This window comes from Suncus etruscus, chromosome 18 (genome assembly GCF_024139225.1).
Source record: "Suncus etruscus isolate mSunEtr1 chromosome 18, mSunEtr1.pri.cur, whole genome shotgun sequence".
Classification (NCBI taxonomy): domain Eukaryota; kingdom Metazoa; phylum Chordata; class Mammalia; order Eulipotyphla; family Soricidae; genus Suncus; species Suncus etruscus.
The window spans coordinates 2506349-2524773 of record NC_064865.1 but is presented as its reverse complement, the minus strand read 5'-3'; the positions used below and the strand labels follow the sequence as shown (position 1 = coordinate 2524773).

At 52.5% G+C, this 18425-nt stretch overlaps 1 protein-coding gene across 1 annotated transcript in view; it reads right to left on the bottom strand.

The window, feature by feature from the left end:
- Nucleotides 1-18425, bottom strand: part of PTK7 (protein tyrosine kinase 7 (inactive)) — a 79177-nt gene that overhangs the window by 14698 nt on the left and 46054 nt on the right. Inside the window, exons 6-17 of the mRNA XM_049765209.1 lie at nt 11214-11501; nt 9445-9547; nt 8874-9064; nt 8635-8785; nt 7340-7488; nt 6602-6868; nt 5734-5867; nt 5473-5608; nt 5207-5326; nt 2312-2461; nt 2063-2213; nt 1857-1984 (exon numbers count right to left, since the gene is read on the bottom strand). Of these exons, the coding sequence (XP_049621166.1) occupies nt 1857-1984; nt 2063-2213; nt 2312-2461; nt 5207-5326; nt 5473-5608; nt 5734-5867; nt 6602-6868; nt 7340-7488; nt 8635-8785; nt 8874-9064; nt 9445-9547; nt 11214-11501 (1968 nt within the window). The remainder of the gene's footprint in view (nt 1-1856; nt 1985-2062; nt 2214-2311; nt 2462-5206; nt 5327-5472; nt 5609-5733; nt 5868-6601; nt 6869-7339; nt 7489-8634; nt 8786-8873; nt 9065-9444; nt 9548-11213; nt 11502-18425) is intronic.

Sequence of the window (18425 nt, the reverse complement as noted above, 5' to 3'; positions counted from 1 at the left end):
CAGGCGAGGACTGAGTAGGAACTCCCAGGAAAAGCAGACCAGACCTAGCTCCCGCTGTGATGGCTTTAAAGAGGCACAGATCTTGGGCCACACCAAGATCCTGGGAGCTCTGAATGGCACAGGTGTGTGTGTGGGGAGAGGCAGGATTCCCCAAGCTGGCCAGCCACACTCCTGCCACTGTGCCTAGGGTGTCAAATACTTTTCTGGGCAAGGACAAGACTATCTTTCCTCAGTATATTTCCACACAGCTCAAGCAACAGTAATGGTGAGCCCGAAAGTGCCTGGGAATTTAGAATCTCAGAAAAGTGGGCTGGGAAAGGCCTGAGAGCACTGTAGCTTGCCTTATTTGCGGCTGGCCTGGGTTTGATTCCCAACACGACATATGATCCCAAGTCCCATCCTACCGGGGTGATCCAGAATCAAAAGTAAGCCCTGAGCAATGCCAGATGTGACCCACCCAACATCAGGAGGGACAAGAGAGCTGCTCTCACGCCTTGCACATACAAGGTCAAGTTAGGATTGAGTGTAACCCTGCCCGTCAGCACTGCCAAGACTGAGCATGGGGGGTGAGGAGTGTAGAGATACACCTGGGGTGAACCCTATCAAATATGGCCCTGCACAGAGTTGGCTCTTCAAGGAGAGTTTTTTGTGAAAGAGGATCTTGTAGTCTGGGGACTTTCAGTGACAGAATCCCACAGAAAAAGGAGTGCTTGGTATCATTAAGGGAACAGAGGAATAGAAGCCGAGAGGGGAAGAAGGCGTGCAGGGCCCCCTAATCCCCACACCTTCCCCCAAATGACATCAATCTAGTATCCTGTCACATCACTCTTACCCACTTCAAATTCTAGAAAAATAATTCAGAGACTGGGAGAGGGCTGAGCGGTTCAGCACTTGCCTTGTATGTGTGAAGCCCTGGGTTTGATCCCTGACATGGTAAAAGTAAAACAGACAAGAAAAATATTTTTTCTCCTAAACTGAAGACTGAGAACTTCTCATGTGAACTATCCTTAGCTAGCAAAGGCAGACACAGGTAGGTAAACAGTTAAGACCTAGATATCAGGCACCACTACACCCGATTACTACAGCCTATGGTGTGTGTATGTGTGTGTGTGTGTGTAAGAGCTAGATATTAGGCACCACTAGACCCGATTGCTACAGCCTATGGTGTGTGTGTGTCATTGCTGCAGCCTATGGTGGGTGTGTGTGTGTGTAGGAACTGCAGTGTCAGGGATGAAGCCAGGGTTGACCACCTGCCAGTCAAGTGCCTTAACCCTGAATTGTTGATTCAGCCACTGGTGATCCTTTTATATATGGGATCTCCAGGCAATGCTTGGAGGCATCCGGGGCCACTCCCAGAGATACCTGACCCAGCTGTATGGGACCAAAGGTCAGGGCTCATACTGGTGATGGTGGTGCTAGAGCCAGATGTCACCAGGTCACCCCAGCAGTGCTGGGGAAGAGACACCTAAGATACAGTCTGTGGTGCTCAGAGGCTCCAGGCCTTTGAACCTTCACCCTGCTTACTTGCTGGAGGTTCTTTTCCGGACAATCATTCTTTCTAGACCTCAGGTCATAGAAAATCCTGATTCCTACCAGGAAGTGTTGTTGCCTTAGGAGGAAGAGGAAGAGGAGGACCAGGGAGCAGGGCGCACGCACACGCATGCCCTGTCTCAGGAAGCGTGTACACATGTGCTTGTGAAATGCATGCACATGTACCTGAAAGCAAGGCCTGTAATAGGATCTCGGTAGAGGACAGAGCTGAGTCCCTACACAGGTGGGCTAAGTGCCTTCTGTGCAGAGGGGCCAAGGATGACAGCGCTGAGCAAGGCCTAACCCCCCAACCCCCTGGCTCGTACCCACGACGTAGAGGGGTGCCTCCGTGTGCTCGATGTTGCAACTGTTGCCAGCAATGCAGGTGTAGTGGCCTGAGTCTTCGGGTGCCACATCGTGGATGACCAGGGAGCCATTCTGGAAGATGTGCATCCTGCCATGAGAGAGCCACAGAGCTGCCCGCCTGGCCGGCTCCCCGGGCCAGGGAGGCATGGAGAGGAAGCAGCCCTACCTGGGTCCCAGTTTGGTGGGGTCCAGGATGCGGTCTTTGCCCTTCCATTGAATGAGCGGCGTGGGATCCCCCTGGGCTTCGCACCGCAGCAGGGCCGTGTGGCCCGGATACACGGTCGTGCGCTCCGGCTTCACCTTGAAGGTGATGAAAACTAAAAGGAAAGTGCCGGAGAAGGGCAGAAGCCATGAGTGCCGGAGCTGCCACTCCATGGTGCCCACGAGCTCCACCCAAGGCCCGGCCACAGAGCACCTGCCACGGTGAGCTGGACGTGGGCTCGGATCTGGCCCTGCAGTCCATTTGAGGCGATGCAAGTGTAGTTGCCAGCATCATCACGGGTCACCTTGGAGAAGTGCAGGGTCCCAGCGTTGTCTGTCACCCACTCTGGCAGGTTGCTCCCATCTGCGGGGGCCACGAAGGGCAATCAGGGAACAGGACTCAGTGGCTGGCACCATGTGGACCAAGTGCATTATACTCAGCCAGACAGTGGGGAGTCCCCATTATTCAATTTCCCTTCTCACCTCTTTCTAGCACCTTCTAGAATATTTCATTTCTACCAAATTGGAGTTCTGACAGGGCTTAGCCTTGGCCTTTTCTCAACTGACTGCCACTTCTAGACTTCTAGAGCCCGATCCTGGTCTTTGACAGCCCTCAGCCATGCTCCCTCTGGATTCCCACCTTCCACAGAAAGTTCCCCTAGGTAACCCCAATCAAAGAATTGCTTCCCTCTCAGTACCTACAGCTTCTCTCACTCTGTCCATGGGAAAATAAACATTAGTCCAATCCTTTAAAACACACACACACACACACACACACACACACACACACACACACACACACACACACACACACACCTGGCAGTCTTCTTCAGGGGCTATAAAAATGTGCATGCCCTTTTATACATAATAATTCCATTTCTGGGAATCTTTCCCAAAGGAAATAAATCCAAGTCCATAAAAAACCCCTCTGCTTTAAAGATGTTTATGGAGTCAATAAAGGGAGAAATGAAGAGGGAGGAGAAAAGGCGGTGAATGGTGAGCTAGTTACAGCATAAATCTGCAACATTTAAGGGACTGTTTGAGTACGTTATGATATACATAATACACAAATACTGAGATATTGTAACCTTCAGACCAATGACTGTATTAAATCACAGGGAAATGCCTAAAACTTTAAGTTAAAACAAGTATTAAAATGAGCTATCTGGATTAGATGGGTAGTACAATAGGTAAAGCATTTGCCTTGTATGCAGCCACCCAGATTAAATCCAGGCAACAGACAGTCCTCTGAGCCCTGAACAGAGCCAAAAATAAGCCCTGACCACCACCGATGTGGCCCCAAACCAAAAATTAAAATAAAATAATGCTGGGGCCGGAGAGATAGCATGGAGGTAAGGCATTTGCCTTGCATACAGAAGGATGGTGGTTCAAATCCTGGCATCCCATATGGTCCCCTGAGCCTGCCAGGAATGATTTCTGAGTGTAGAGTCAGGAGGAATCCCTGAGTGCTGCTGGGTGTGACCCAAAAATCCAAAAAATAAAATAAAATAATGCTACCTTCTTCCTCTTTTATTTTCTTTTCATTTTGCTTTTGTTTGGGGGGCCATACTGGCAATGCTCAAGGATTATTCCTGGCTCTACAGTAAGTCCTGGTGGGATGTGGGGGGATCATGTGGTATCAGAAACTGAACCCAAGTTGGCTGTGTGCAAGGCAAATGCCTGCTGTGTTATCTCTCCATTCCCTGCTTCCTTGTTTCTAGTTTAAGTACCACTTACTCATATGAGAATGACATGTAACATCAAAATGCTCTATCAAGACTAAAGAGGAGGGTTGGAGAGATAGCACAGCAGTAGGGCTTTTACCTTGCATGCAGCTTGACCAGGGATGGGCCTGGGTTTGATCCCTAATCCCATATGGTGTCCCCCGCCCCAAGCCTGTCAGGAACAATTTCTGAGTGCAGAGCCAGAAGAAACCTGCATGCTGCCGAAAATAAAGAAGACTAAAGAGGGGCCAAAGAAATAGTATAGTGGGGCCGGGCGGTGGCGCTGGAGGTAAGGTGCCTGCCTTATCTGCGCTAGCCTAGGAGACGGACCGCGGTTCGATCCCCCGGCGTCCCATATGGTCCCCCAAGCCAGGAGCGACTTCTGAGCGCATAGCCAGGAGTAACCCCTGAGCGTTACCGGGTGTGGCCCAAAAACCAAAAAAAAAAAAAAAAAAAAAAAAACCAAAAAAAAAAAAAAGAAATAGTATAGTGGATAGGGTGCCTGCCTTGCATATGGCCGACTGGATTCAATCTCCAACATCCCATATCCAAGCCCACAGGTGTAATTCCTCATTAAAGAGCCAGGAGGGAAACCTGAGCATCACCATGTGTGGTCCCAAAACAAAAATTAAGCAAAACAAAACAAACGTCTAAAGACAAGCAGAGTCAGAGATGGCTCAAAGGGCTGAGTGCCAGCTGAGCAAGAGTAAGGTCTGGGTTCCATCCCAGCTATCTGTGTGGCCCCCAAAGCACTTAGCCAGGAGTAAATTCCAAGTACCATCAGGTATGGCCCCAAATAAATAAAAAGTAAGGCTATTTGAGAAAAGGTCAGACACACAAAAATGCTGAAGATGAAGGCTATGTACTTTCTCCACATTTCCCCCCAGGTGTCCTTATCAGTTCTGTACTGGAAAGATGGGAGGAAGGAGGACTTGTCAGCAGTGACAGCACCAACCCAGTCGCTGCTGAAGTCATCCTACCTGCTGTCCTACTGCTAAAAATGATCCTGATGCTGTCTGGTTTTCGGCCTCCCCGAGTGGACCGTATGTCAACTCTGCATTTTTTTTTGTTTGTTTGTTTTTGGCCACACGTGGCATTGCTCAGGGGTTACTCCTGGCTGTCTGCTCAGACAGGCTGTCTGCTCCTGGTGGGCACAGGGGACCCTATGGGACACCGGGATTCGAACCAACCACCTTAGGTCCTGGATCGGCTGCTTGCAAGGCAAACGCCGCTGTGCTATCTCTCCGGGCCCAACTCTGCATTTTTTTCTTTCTCATCTTTCTCCGGAGCTCCTGGGTGGGTGCTGAGCCCATGAACAGATATGCCCACACAGGACTAGGGTATGGCCCTGCCTGGCCCTTCAGCCCTGCCCTTATGGTACCCACCTGCCCGTATCCACTTGATAGTGGGCTTCTCCCGGCCAGTGGCTGAACAGGCCACTGTGGCCTCCTTGTCGAACTCCATGCATTGCTGCGGCCGAGGTGGTGGTGTAAACTTGAGCTTTTCTGATTTAGCATATGGGGGGAAGGGGAGAATGGGTAGAATGGAGGCAGCTAAGAGCATGCACAGGGACCAGGCCCTCCTGCCCTCTCCCACCGGACCTCCAGCCCCTCAGACACAACTACACCCTCCAGCGCCTCTAACAGCTCACCCAGCACTTGGACCCGGGCCTGTGCCTCGATGCTGCCGGCTGGAGTGCTGCTCACACAGCGGTACCATGTACCGTCATACACCTCCACGCTGTTGATGCGTAGTGTGCCATTCTTGGAGACCTCGAACCGCGAGTCCTGCAGCAAAGGAGAGGTCCTGGCTCAGCCTGCAGCTCTCTGGGGTGAGTCTCAAACGGCAGGACGTGCCAGGGAGGTAATGCCAGGGAAGACCAGGAAGGATGCCCACGGATGGCCTTTCTCACCTCGGAGATGGGTATCTGGTTTCTGTACCACATGATGGTGGGTTTGGGGGTGGCCTGTGTCAGGCAATGCAGGTAACCCGGCTTGCCCTCCTCCAGCTGGCTGTCCTGAGGCTTCCGCAGCCACGTGGGCACAGCTAGAGGGACAGTGATGGCTGATCAGCTAGACTGAAGTGCCGAGGAGCCAAGCCCAAGAAGAAAGTCTTTGCTGTTTTTTCACCTTAATCAAATATAATTTTTTATTTGGGGGGAGGACCTCACATGTGGGCGGGTGCCTCAGAGGCATATGTGTATGCATGTCAGTGTATGTGTGAGTGTCAATGGTGTGTGTGTGTGTAAGTGTGTATTAGGAGGAGCTCACCTCCCTATTTGTGTGTAGACATGCCGCTGCTCAGGAGGCTATATTGGGCTCTGTGCTCAGGAGTGACCCCTGGCAGTATTCAGGGGACCATCTAATGGTGCCAGGGATCACTTGGCAAGCAAGGCAAACGCCTGACCCCTTTTACTTTCTCTCTGGCCCCATACTGTAGAAATCTTCAAAGTATAACAAATAAAAGAACTATTTTGTTTCCAAAGCAGAATGACTTGAGTTTCTCTTTCTGACCCTCTGGTAGGGGGTGAAGGGAATCATGAATCCATCTGATGGATGAGGAGGCTGAGCCTAGCAAGGCTGCATGGCTCCCCATGGTGGCCCGTGGCCCAGGACACAGAGCAGACCCAGGGTACCAGATGCCCCCTGGTTTCTACCCTCCCTCCAACACCTCCCCTCTGCTGCAGGGCCCAGAGCTGAGCAGCCTGAGGTGTGCCCCAGGGGAGACTCTCGCACCTGGAGCCCAGGACCCCCGGGCCAACCCCCTAGGGCAGTGCTCACTGGCCACCGTGACGTTCATGTCCTGTCGCCGCTGGCCAGCCAGGTTGGCTGCGTGGCAGGTGTAGATGCCGGCGTCACTCTCGGCCGTGCTGCTGAATACCAGCTCGTGGTCCTGCTGGTAGACTGTGCCGTGGGTGGGCAGCTGGGCCCCCGCATGCTCCCACCACACCCGGGGCTCTGGCACGCCATGCGGGACCGGGCAGGCCACACGTTCCTCACTGCCGGCCGTGAACACACGTGGCTCGAAGGGGGGCATGTCACCGATCTCTGTGGGAGAGTGAGTGGAAGGGAAACAGCCTCTGTTCAGCAGGTCTCGGGGTGCTCAATGCCCTCCCAAGCTCTGGCCTTTGAGGCAGCCAATCCCCATTGATCTTGTGTTTCCTCCTCTTCCTTCACACCCTGGTTTTCTCTCCCCTCCCCACCACCCACCAAGACTTTTTTTGTTTTCTTAAGATTTTTGTTTTGTTTTTGTTTTGGGGTCACACACGACAGCGCTCAGGCTTTACTCCTGGTTCTCCTGGTTACTCCTGGTTCTGTGCTCAAAAATCCTAGCAGGCTCAGGGGGCCATGTGGGATGCCAGGATTCGAACCACCATCCTCTGCATGGAAGGCAAACGCCCTACCTCCAAGCTATCTCTCTGGCCCCACCAAGCCACTTTCTGGGCAAAATCAAGGCACAGAGATTTCCTGCTGAACAGAACCCCCTCCCCTTAGCATGTCAGGCCCAGGGGGACTCACCTGCCAAGTGCAGCTTAGCCTCCAGCACGACGGGCGGGCCCCTCTGGCCCTGGCCCACGCAGCGGTAGACCCCAGCATTGCGCAACCGGACCTGGGTCAGCAGCAGAGAGCCGTTGGCAAACACAGTGGCTTTGCGGAGCTGTTGAGGGCTGCAGAGGGGAGAGAGTGAACCAGGGTCAGAGGTGAGCAGTGCCAAGGAGGCCTATGAGTCGAGGCTGTGTGCGCAGGTGCAGGATGTGCTGAACTCAAGACTCAGCTTTGAGTCAGCGAGCTGAGCAGAGGACAAGCGACAGAAAAGCCACCTAAGGGCCCAGAGAGAGAGCACAGCGGCGTTTGCCTTGCAAGCAGCCGATCCAGGACCAAAGGTGGTTGGTTCGAATCCCGGTGTCCCATATGGTCCCCCGTGCCTGCCAGGAGCTATTTCTGAGCAGACAGCCAGGAGTCACCCCTGAACACCGCCAGGTGTGGCCCAAAAACCAAAAAAAAAAAAAAAAAAAGAAAGAATGTCATAATATTAAGAAATAACATCACCACCCAGGCCTCCTGCATCCCTCCACCCTTGGATGCCTAACTCCTGGTACAGTAGGAAACATATCAAGCCACCAATAGCTTAGGTCTTAGCGTCTAGGGCAGTGTTTTTCAACCAGTGTGCCATGAGATATTTATTGGCTGGTGTGCCATGGGAAAAATTCCAATTTCATCTGTAACATGTGGCTTAGGCTCACAAATGGACCAATCATTAGGTTATTTCATAAAAAGGTAATTACTATAAAATAATTTCTTTGTGTTTATTTGATTCCCATTCAAGAGAATTACTTTATATGTAGTCAATATAGCACAGAGTTAAATTTTTTTCTTGTTTTTTTGGTCACATCCGGCAACGCTCAGGGGTTACTCCTGGCTCTACGCTCAGAAGTTGCCCCTGGCAGGCTCGGGGGACCATTTGGGATGCCAAGATTCGAATCATCGTCCTGCATTCAAGGCAAACGCCCTACCTCCATGCTATCTCTCCGGCCCCCAGAGTTAAATTTTTTAACATTTTCTAATGATGGTGTGCCTCGTGATTTCTTTTTCATGAAAAAAGTGTGTCTTTGCACAAAAAAGTTGAAAAACACTGGTTACGAACTAAGATGCCTTTCAAATCCTCTGTCAGACTCAAACAGCAAGGCATTCTGCTGCCACCTGCTGGCCTCATGTGGCAAAGCATGTACAGATCAGATCCAGGCCTGTGCCCAGGATGGATGGCACTGGCTCTCAGAGTAGGGGTCCTCAAACCCTCCACCCCAGTGCCTTACCGACTCCGGTTCGTGATGGCAGTATCATCCTCGAAGAACCACTGAAGGCTTGGGCTGGGCTGGGCCGAGAACTGACAGTGGAACATGGCCTCCTCGTTCCTCGCCACCACCACGTCCTGCGGTGCCAATACCACCCTGGGAAAGCTCTCATCTGCGGGAGAGTCAGGGACACAGGAGCTACAGGAATGCACAGCAATGCATGCCCCTGCCTCAGTGTCTTTGTGGCCATCCAGCCTCACCTGCGATGGTCAGGGTGAAGTTCTGCGTGCTGCAGGTCTGGCCGAAGGCGTTGTGGGCACAGCAGGAATAGATGCCGCTGTGCTCGGGGCCTGCCGGCTGCAGGGTCAGGTTCCGCTCCTTGCTACTGACCGTGTGGTTGCTCTGCCCGTCGGAGAGGGGAAGCCCATCGCGGAACCACTGGTAGGTGGGTCTTCAGAGTCAAGGGGGCAGCAGCAAGATGTGGGGGCACGCAGGTCAGGGAAAAGAGGAAAAAGGGAAAAGAAAAAAAGGGCTGGAGCTAACCCCTGTGTCTGGAGAAGTGAAAACAGACTGGAAGGAGAAAGCTCCAGACCAAAGCTTCTAACAATTTTGGGTGCAGAATCTGATTGGGATGCTAGATGCTTCCAGATGCTACATCACTGGGGCTGCAAGGTTACCCCAACCCAGGTCCCTTGGAGCTGGCTGGTGTGGGGCAGCATCAAGGGAAGTTACAGGATAGAGCACCTGGGATAGGAACAGTCTAGGATTGGGAGGAACATCTCGACTTGTCCAGAACGTTCTCTGGCCCCTCCCCGTCCCTGGGATCCTTACCGAGGGTGTCCGTCTATGTGGCATCGGAGCATGACCTGCGTCTGGGGCTGGATCTCAGAGACTGAGGCTGGGTGCTTGAGGACCACAGGTCCTGCCTCGATCCCTGCAAGGGTGAGGGAGCAGGGAGTGAAGGGGGCACGCACAAGGCATTGGTGCTAGTCCCTGGCAGCTCAGACAGGACACCCAGCATGGTGCCTTCTGCCCGGGCCATTTTCAAGAGCAGCCAGCAGAAAAAGAGGCTCAAAACTTTAAGAATTAAAGTTAAAGGCTGAAGCAATACAGTGGGTCGGGCACTTGCCAGGAGTGATTTCTGAACTAAGATGCAAGTTAGTAAGCTCAGGGCACTGCTGTGTGTGGCCAATGCGCCCTCCTCAAAGAGAAAAATTTAGGGAGAGCTGGAGACACAATACAGCAGAAGATGCTTGTCTTGTACACGGCCAACCTGGGTTCGATCCCTAGCATCCCATATGTTCTCCTAAGACCACTAGGACTAATCCCTAAGCACAGAGCCAGGAAGAAGTCCTGAGCACTTGCCAAGTATGACCAAAAATGAAGAAAAGAATAAGGCTTAAAGGAGATCAGAAAAGTGACTCAGTGACAGAGCAGGAGCCTAGATGTGAAGTAGCTGGGTTTTATCCCAGGTACTGAAAAAAAAAAAAGGTATTTTAACGGACTGGAGAAATAACGCAGGAAAAAGGCACTTGCTATGCAATAGATGCGACAGCCATGACCCTTGTTCAAATCCATGGCACCACATATGGTCTAAGCAGTATGTGTAGAGATCTTTTTTTTTTGGTTTTTGGGCCACACTCCGTGACGCTCAGGGGTTACTCCTGGTTATGTGCTCAGAAATCGCTCCTGGCTTGGGGGACCATATAGGACGCTGGGGGATCGAACCGCAGTCCGTCCTACGCTAGCGCTTGCAAGGCAGACAACTTACCTCTAGCGCCACCGCGCTGGCCCCTAGAGATTTTTAAGCAGCACTACACAAACAAACAAAATTTGAAGGAAGAGATGCCAGAAAAAATAAACCTTTGTCAGGTCAGAGAGATAGTACAGTGAATAAGATACTTATCTTGTACATAGAACCATACTCATTCACCAGTATCATAAATGGTCCCCTGAGCCTGCCAGGAGTGACCCCTGAGCTCAGAGACAGAGATAAGTTATGAGTAATTTATTAAATTTACCTGAATTTGATCCCCAGCATTGCAAATGGTCACCAGGGCACCACTGAGGAATTTACTCAGGAGTAATTCCTGAGCACAGAGCCAGGACTAACCCCTAAGCATCACTGGATGTGACCCCAAATCAAAATCAAAATAATAATAATAATAATAATAATAATAATAATAATAATAATAAGGGGCTGGAGAGAGAGCGCACAGCGGCAGGGCATTTATTTGCTTTGTATGCAGCCAACAGGATGGACAGTGATTTGAATCCCGGTCTCCCATATGGTCCCCGAAGCCTGCCAGGGGTGACTTCTGAGCACAGAGCCAGGAGTAACCCGAGTGCCACAGGGTGTGACCCAAAAACCAAAACCAAGAACCAAAAAAAAAAAAAAAAACACAAAATAAAGTAAAATAAAATAAATTTGAGGGTCTAGAACAAAAGATAGATTGATGAAATAGTAGCGCTTCCTCCCAGCCACACAGGAGAGGAGAGGGGCCACACAGCACACCCCACTGTGTGTGAAGGGAGGTACAGAGGAAGGGGGGGTCTGCAGCTGCAGACATGGGGCAGGGGGTGGCGAACCGGGTCCTCACACTTGATGTTGAAGGTGGCATTGGCACTGCGGGCCTCCTCTCCGGTGCTATTATCCCGAGCCACGCACTGGAAGGTTCCTGAGTCCTGCAGACGGTCCACAGCTGTAAAGCTCAGGCTGCTGCCCTGGGCGAAGCGGCGCTCAGTGTCGTGTACCTGGACCCCATCCAGCAGCCAGTACACGTGTATGGGGCCCGGGGCCTCCACCTCGCAGCGGAGCAGAGCCCGGCGTCCCTGCAACGCGTCCTGGGAGGATGGCTCCTTGATGAAGACGATGGAGCCATGGGCGCCTAAAAGGGAAAAGACAGAGTCAGAAGCAGCTAGCTGGGGCCACTGTCTCAACATAGATGCCCCAGCACCCCAAACAGTTGGAAGGAAGTGGCTGGGTTCCCAGAAGGCTGTGCATAGAGGGACCCTAATAGTAGGGGGTGTTATACAGCGCACAACACAGGTCTAAAGCAGACTTAGGACAATGATACAGGATGGAATAAAACTCACACCCAGGCTGAGGAGATCGTATAAAATCTAAGGAACTTGCTTTGCAATTTGCAGACCCTGGTTCAAATCCCCAGCATCACATTTGGGCCCTTGAGCATTATCACCCGGGTTCTCTCCTGAACACAGACAGCCAGGAATAGTCCCTGAGCACCCCCTGTGAACTGCCTCTACCAAAAAAGTTCACATCACAAGAGGTGAATGATGGGGATGGGGGCAAGCAGCCCCTCTGGAAGACAGGGAGACACCCCAGAGGCAGACCACAGGTTTGAAGCAGCAGCAGGTCCCAGCTGGAAATCTGGGAGTATCATGGAATGATTCCTGCACTTGTGTCCTGCGGGCTCCAGATGCAGCTACCAGTCAAGGCAGGGTCCGAGTCACCATCCCACACACACTGGTGCCCGCTGTCCTTAGTCTCTGCTCTATGAAACCCAGCCATGCCACAAACAGCCAGCCACCTCTAGGTTGGAGCCACGGCTTTCTTTTTCTTTCTTCCTTTTCAGTTTTGGGGCTACCCCAACAGTGCTCAGGGTTTACTTCTGCTCTGCACTCAGGGATAACACCCGGTCATCCACATGCAAGGCCAGAGCCTCACCCATGTACCATCTCACCACAGCTTTCAAGACACACCAGGGCTCCCCAGACCCCAACTCTGTCCCTTAGAACCTGTGAGTGGCTGTGACAAGCCAAGTTTCCGAGCTGGAACCTGGTTGTGGTCCCTCCTCCTACATCACTAGAGTCCAACTCTGGCCAGGGCTCAGAAAAGGGGGGCCTGCACCCAGGGAGGAACAAAGAGGAGAAGCTGAGCCGAGCAGATGCACAGGGAGGCAGAGGGCAGGCAGGGCGGGTGGCATGGTGACCACAGTACAGATGGGACACGTGGGCTTTGTTCTGGCCCATGTGGGTGCCTGCACTCTGAATCTGCACCCCAGCCGCCTGCCAAGGATGAGTGAGGGTAGGGAGGGGGCAGATTTCCCTCCAGGAAGAAGAAATAGGTCGCCTGGGGTGCCCAACATGAAGCAGCAGTTCTGTCCCTGGCCTGTGGGCAAGGACAGGAGGGAGGAGGAGGGTGAGGTTGGATCTCAGCTCTTTCTAAACACCTCAGGAATCCTAGCTCCAAGGGAGGGAGCCTATGTTTTCCAAGTGTCAACAGATGGGATCTGGGCATAAAAACCAGAGTTCGCCCAGAGTGGACTGCACAAGGAAGCAACCCCTAGGGCTGGGTCCATTTCCCAAGGAGGTCACAGGAACTGGGCAGTTGGTATAGGGATAGTCAGTCGAGTGCCTCTTACCCTCTCAGTAGGACATAGCCAAAGGTGGGGCCTCTAGGCCGGCCAACAATCATGCTTCTGGAAACTGAACACCCACAGTCACCCGACACCCCACAACCTGCCCCGGGTTGGCAATTCCAATCCAACCCCTTCTAGTACAAATGGGTCCACTGAGGCCCTCAGACATGAAGGGATTTGTCTGCAATCAAACGATCTAACTTGCAATCAAGTCGAAGAAACCAGCTCCGAACCCCACACGCTTGCCCCAAGCCCTGTGGAAGTAGCTGATTCACCCCACCTCCTAAGTCACAGGAGGAGGTGCCACACCCCGAAGACAAGGAAGCTGAACTGGGGTGACCTCCCAGGAAGTGTGAGGCAAGAGCTGGCCCATGTGGGCAAGTCTGGATCTGTTCCCAAGCACCTCTCCACAAAGAGGGTAGAGATTGGGGCTGTGGCCTAAAGGGGCCCCGTGAACACGATCCTTCAACCCTGGGACCCCCAACCCAGAACTCCAGGAAACATATACTAAAAAGAAGTACCCGTCAGTGAACTCGGCAGGGTCAGGCCCCACCTCCCGGCACTGGGAGCCGCCTTTACCCACACAACACACACAAAGCTTGGAGTGCAGCTGTGTAGCCAGTCCAAGGTCAAGACCAACCTGGTGAGTTAAGGGCCTGGCTCAGGCTTTGTACTCAGGAGACCAGCTAAATGTGTTAAGATCCCCGGCACCACAGGGTTCCTTGAGCACCACCAAAAATGACTGACCCCTAAACACACAGCCTGGAGAAACAGCCCCCCAGCACCATCAGGGAAGACCTCCTGGAAAACCAACACACAAGAACCCATCCCTCGGGGGTCTGGAGTGGTTATACAGAGGTAGGATGTTTGCCTTGTACGTGCCAACCTGGGTTTGCTCCTTGGTACCCAATATGGTCCTAAACACAAAGTCAGAAGTGAGCACTGAGCACTGCTGTGTATGCTCCCAAACAGACAAGAGTCTGACCCTCACCTCATGGTTTAGATTTAGAATGTAAGTGTGCAGGGGCCAGGGAGACAAGACAAAGGCCTGGAGCACACACATTCCTCCCCAAATGGAACATTTAAGAGGGGTTTGACCTAAAAAAAAAAATGGGGCACAGGTGGTGGTGCTAGAGGTAAGGTGTCTGTCTGCCTTGCCAGTGCTAGCCTAGGATGGACCCCGATTCGATCCCCCGGCGTCCCATATGGTCCCCCAAGCCAGGAGTGACTTCTGAGTGTGGCCCAAAAACAAAAACAAAAACAAAAAACCAAGAACAAAAGGGTTTAACCTCTTAGTCCTTCAGGGCCAGAGGGACTGGGTTAGGTGGCCGCCTTGCAAATGAATGACTCAGGTTCAATCCCCAGGACCCAATAATGTTTGCCTGAGCACTGCCACAGTGACTGCTGAATGCAAAGCCAGAACCCCTGAATATTGGGAAGTGTGGCGAAATAAGTACAACAAAACCAACGAGATGAGGTTCAAGTGGTAGAGCATATCCGTAGCAGTGTGAACTCTGAGTTGGATCTCCAGGGGGTATGGCCCTGGGGGTATGGCCCTGGGGGTCCTGAGCAGTAAGCTGTGTGACTGTCTGTCTGCCTGCCCATCTATGTGCACGTGTGTCTGTGATCGTCCATGTTCATGGTGTGTGTGTGTGTGTGTGTGAGAGAGAGAGAGAGAGAGAGAGAGAGAGAGAGTGCAGATGTGTGTCTATGTCGAGGAGAGAGAGAGAGAGAGAGAGAGAGAGTGCAGATGTGTGTCTATGTCGAGGAGTCATCCCCCAAGTAAAGAGGCCTGGGGAACTAACTGGCTGGGGAGAGGGGCAGAGGCCAGGCACAGTATAACCCATCCACCCATTGGACAGCTGTGGGCTGGGAGCACAGCAGGCCACTCAGAGCCTCCAGGGTCCTCTCTTGGGCTGGCGGGGGTTTGGGCCATAGTGTGGGGGGGTGCTGCCTGCCACAGCATTCCCAGACCGCCACTCAGCACCCCCACGACAGGCCTGGGAAACATCAAAGGCAGCCCCACTGGGGCCTCTGTCCTGACGTCAGCTCACAGCAGGTCCTGGTTAGTGCTTGGCTGGGGTTGCCTTCAGATGTGAGGGGGGGCAGGGACAGCAGCCAGCAGGCCTGGTCCAAGCCCCCAGCCCCCTCGAGCCACCCCCCTCAGCCTGAAGGACTCCCATCAGAGGCTATGCCCCAGGGACACGGCATCCTCATACCCCAATGTCTGGAGAAAGCCTGAGGGGTGCCCCCTTTGCTAGGCAAAGTTTGCACGAAGTGGGTAGTCAGTGGCTGTGTCCAGGAGGACAGAGGCTGCAGAGATCCTGCAAATCCCACTCAGAAGTGCCACCCTCTGAGCAAGACCAAGACATTAGAGCGCCCCCCCCACCAAGCTTCTGCTGATACAAGCACAAGAGAGGTGAGTGGCTGGGGATGGAGCGGGATAGAACAAGCCTTGAGATGGTACAGTCACCAGTCTCTCTCTGTGCCCGCACAACCTCCAAAGGGAAGGCGCTGCTTTCCCGGGGGCTGCGGTCTGCAAAGGCCCTTCTGCCCCCCCCACTTTCCATACCCGTCACAGTTGAATTTTGTGCCCCTTACTCCAGAAAAGTTCTTGCCCTCCTCAGTCCAGGAATCTCTGCCCTTTCCCTGGCCCTAAGATGGAGCTGGGAAGGGGGCTCTTAGGGTGCTCCTACTACAGCAGTAAGTGGGGGGATCCAGAAGAGTCCCCCCAGAGGGACAGACAGGCAGAGCTATCTGCCACCCAGGCACCGACCCCAACAGAGCAGGAGTACACGCACTCAATAAGGGCATTTTCCAAGCCATCCCTGCCCCACTCTGCCCACGCCCCGGGGCGCTGAGAGGGCTGGCAACGGCCCAGAGCCCCCCCATGTCTGGGCCGCCACCCACCCTCCTCACTGCTCTCTAGGCTCTGGGCCCAGCACCCCATGTGTGCATGTGTGCGCACACATGTGTAAACATGGTTTTATGGGAACAAGGAGCAGCAGCAGGAAGTTTTTCTGCTCTGAAGTAATTGCAGCTACTCAAGCCCAAGGATGCAGTGGGGGCCCCAGGAACCCCCATTCCCCAGGGTGACACTTCCCTGTCTGCAAACACGCCACACCCCGAACTGGGAACTTGAGAGCGACCCCCCTCTCCCTCTCCCTCACTCTTTCAGGAAAATTCCATCTTTCCTTCAGGTGCCTAAGGCTGAGCTTCCTGGCACGGTGATACCTGGCACTGGCCACTACTGCTCCACTTGGGGTCACTGGCCCACACAGGGGAGGCTGCATCTGCCAAGCAACACCCCTAAGACCGGTCAGTCCCTGCTCCAGGGCCTGGGGTCTTGGGCTAGATGACCTGGCTGAGGGCTCCTCTCAGGACACACAGACACCCCAGAAAATTTTGTCACTTCTAGTGCTCTGCCTGAGTGACAGGCCTCAGCTGAAACACAGTGGTGGCGGGGGAACAGGAGACAAGGGCTCTGTGTAGACACAGACACAGATGGCTTAGAAATAAACTCAGAACAGCCGGAGCAGTGGCACAAGTGGTAGTGTGTTTGCCTTGCATGCCCTGATGAAGGAGGGACCGTGGTTCGAACCTCCAGCATCCCATATGGTCCCCCTAGCCAGGAGCGATTTCTGAGGGCATAGCCAGGAGTAACCTCTGAGCATCACTGGGTGTGGCTCAAAAAAAAAAGAAAGAAAAAGAAAGAAAGAGAGAAAAAAGAAAGGAGAGAAAGAACAAAAGAAAGAAGAGAGAAGAAAGAAAGAAAGAAACAAAGAAACAAAGAAAGAAAGAAAGAAAGAAAGACAGAGAGAGAGAGAGAGAGAGAAAGAAAGAAAGAAAGAAGAAAGAAAGAAAGAAAGAAAGAAGAAAAGAAAAAAAAAAAAGAGAAAGAAAGAGAGAGAGAGAGAGAGAGAGAGAGAGAGAGAGAAAGAAGAAAAAGAAAGAAAGAAAGAAAGAAAAAGAAAAAAGAAAGAGACAAGGGGAGAGAGAAAGAAGAAAAAGAAAGAAAGAAAGAAAGAAAAAGAAAAAAGAAAGAGACAAGGGGAGAGAGAAAGAAGAAAAAGAAAGAAAGAAAGGAAGGAGAGAAAGGAAGGAAGGAAGGAAGGAAGGAAGGAAGGAAGGAAGGAAGGAAGGAAGGAAGGAAGGAAGGAAGATCAGGGGTTGGAGAATTGTACAGAGGTGAAGGTGTTTGCCTTGCATATGGCTAACCTGGATTCGATCCCCAGCACACCGTATGGTTTCCCTAGCACTGCCAGAAATGATTCCTGAATGCAGAGGCAAAAGCTGGCCACTGGATGTGGCCAAGAAAAACCAGAGCCAGAACATTTGACCTGGGAAGTGCCTTCCCCTGTGTCAGCTGCAGGGACCAAAGCCCTGGGGTCAGTGGCCCATCAGAGTAGAAAAGTAGAAGAGCCCTACTCCCAGGCAAAGGCAGGCAAGCCCCAACCCAGCAGGATCTGTCCTGGGATTTGACGTGCAGATCTGGAGGCTCCTACATCCGGATTGGAACAGAACAATCAAATCACCAGGGATTAGGGCAGAAACAAGCCCATGGGCCAGTGCTCCTCACTCAAATGAAACCCAAACTCCAGCAGGCTCTGGGCAAGTGTGGTGTTAAGTGTTCAAAAACCAGGCTTGGTGGACAAAGATAACAGCCAAAGATGTGGTTTAAAATGACATTTGGGGGTGGGGTGAGGAGATAGTACAGGAGGGAGAGCATTTGCCTTGCACATAGTGCACCTGGGTTTGATCCCTGAAAACCCATAAGCTTCCCCCAAAGTTTTCTAGGAGTGATCTCTGAGTTCAGAGCTAGGAATAAAACCAAAGTACAAGGGCCCGGAGAGATAGCACAGCGGTGTTTGACTTGCAAGCAGCCGATCCAGGACCAAAGGTGGTTGGTTCGAATCCCGGTGTCCCATAGGGTCCCCCGTGCCTGCCAGGAGCTATTTCTGAGCAGACAGCCAGGAGTAACTCCTGAGCACCGCCGGGTGTGACCCAAAAAACAAAAACAAAACAAAACAAACAAACAAACAAACAAAAAAAACAAAGTACAAGCAGGTATGACACTCCCCAAAAAAGAATGCCCCCCAAATAGGTCCATGAATACCCTGTTGGACCCCAGAGCTCATCTGTCTTCTGCTGAAGCAGAGACAAACCAGAAAAATGCCTCTCACCGTCAGAAGCCCTGAAAGACCCGGGCAGTTGTGAGGAAGCAGCTGGAGCACATCACAGGGGAAAGAGGCACTTGCCTTACATGCAAACTGACTAGTTCCACCCCCACCTCACATATGGCCCCCTGAGCCCAGAAATGAGCCAAGAATAGAGCCAGGAGGAAGCCCTGAGCACTGCCAGGCGAGGCTCAAAATCCAAAAGCAGGGGTCAGAGCAGTGGCGTGGTGGTAGGGCGTCTGCCTTGCATGTG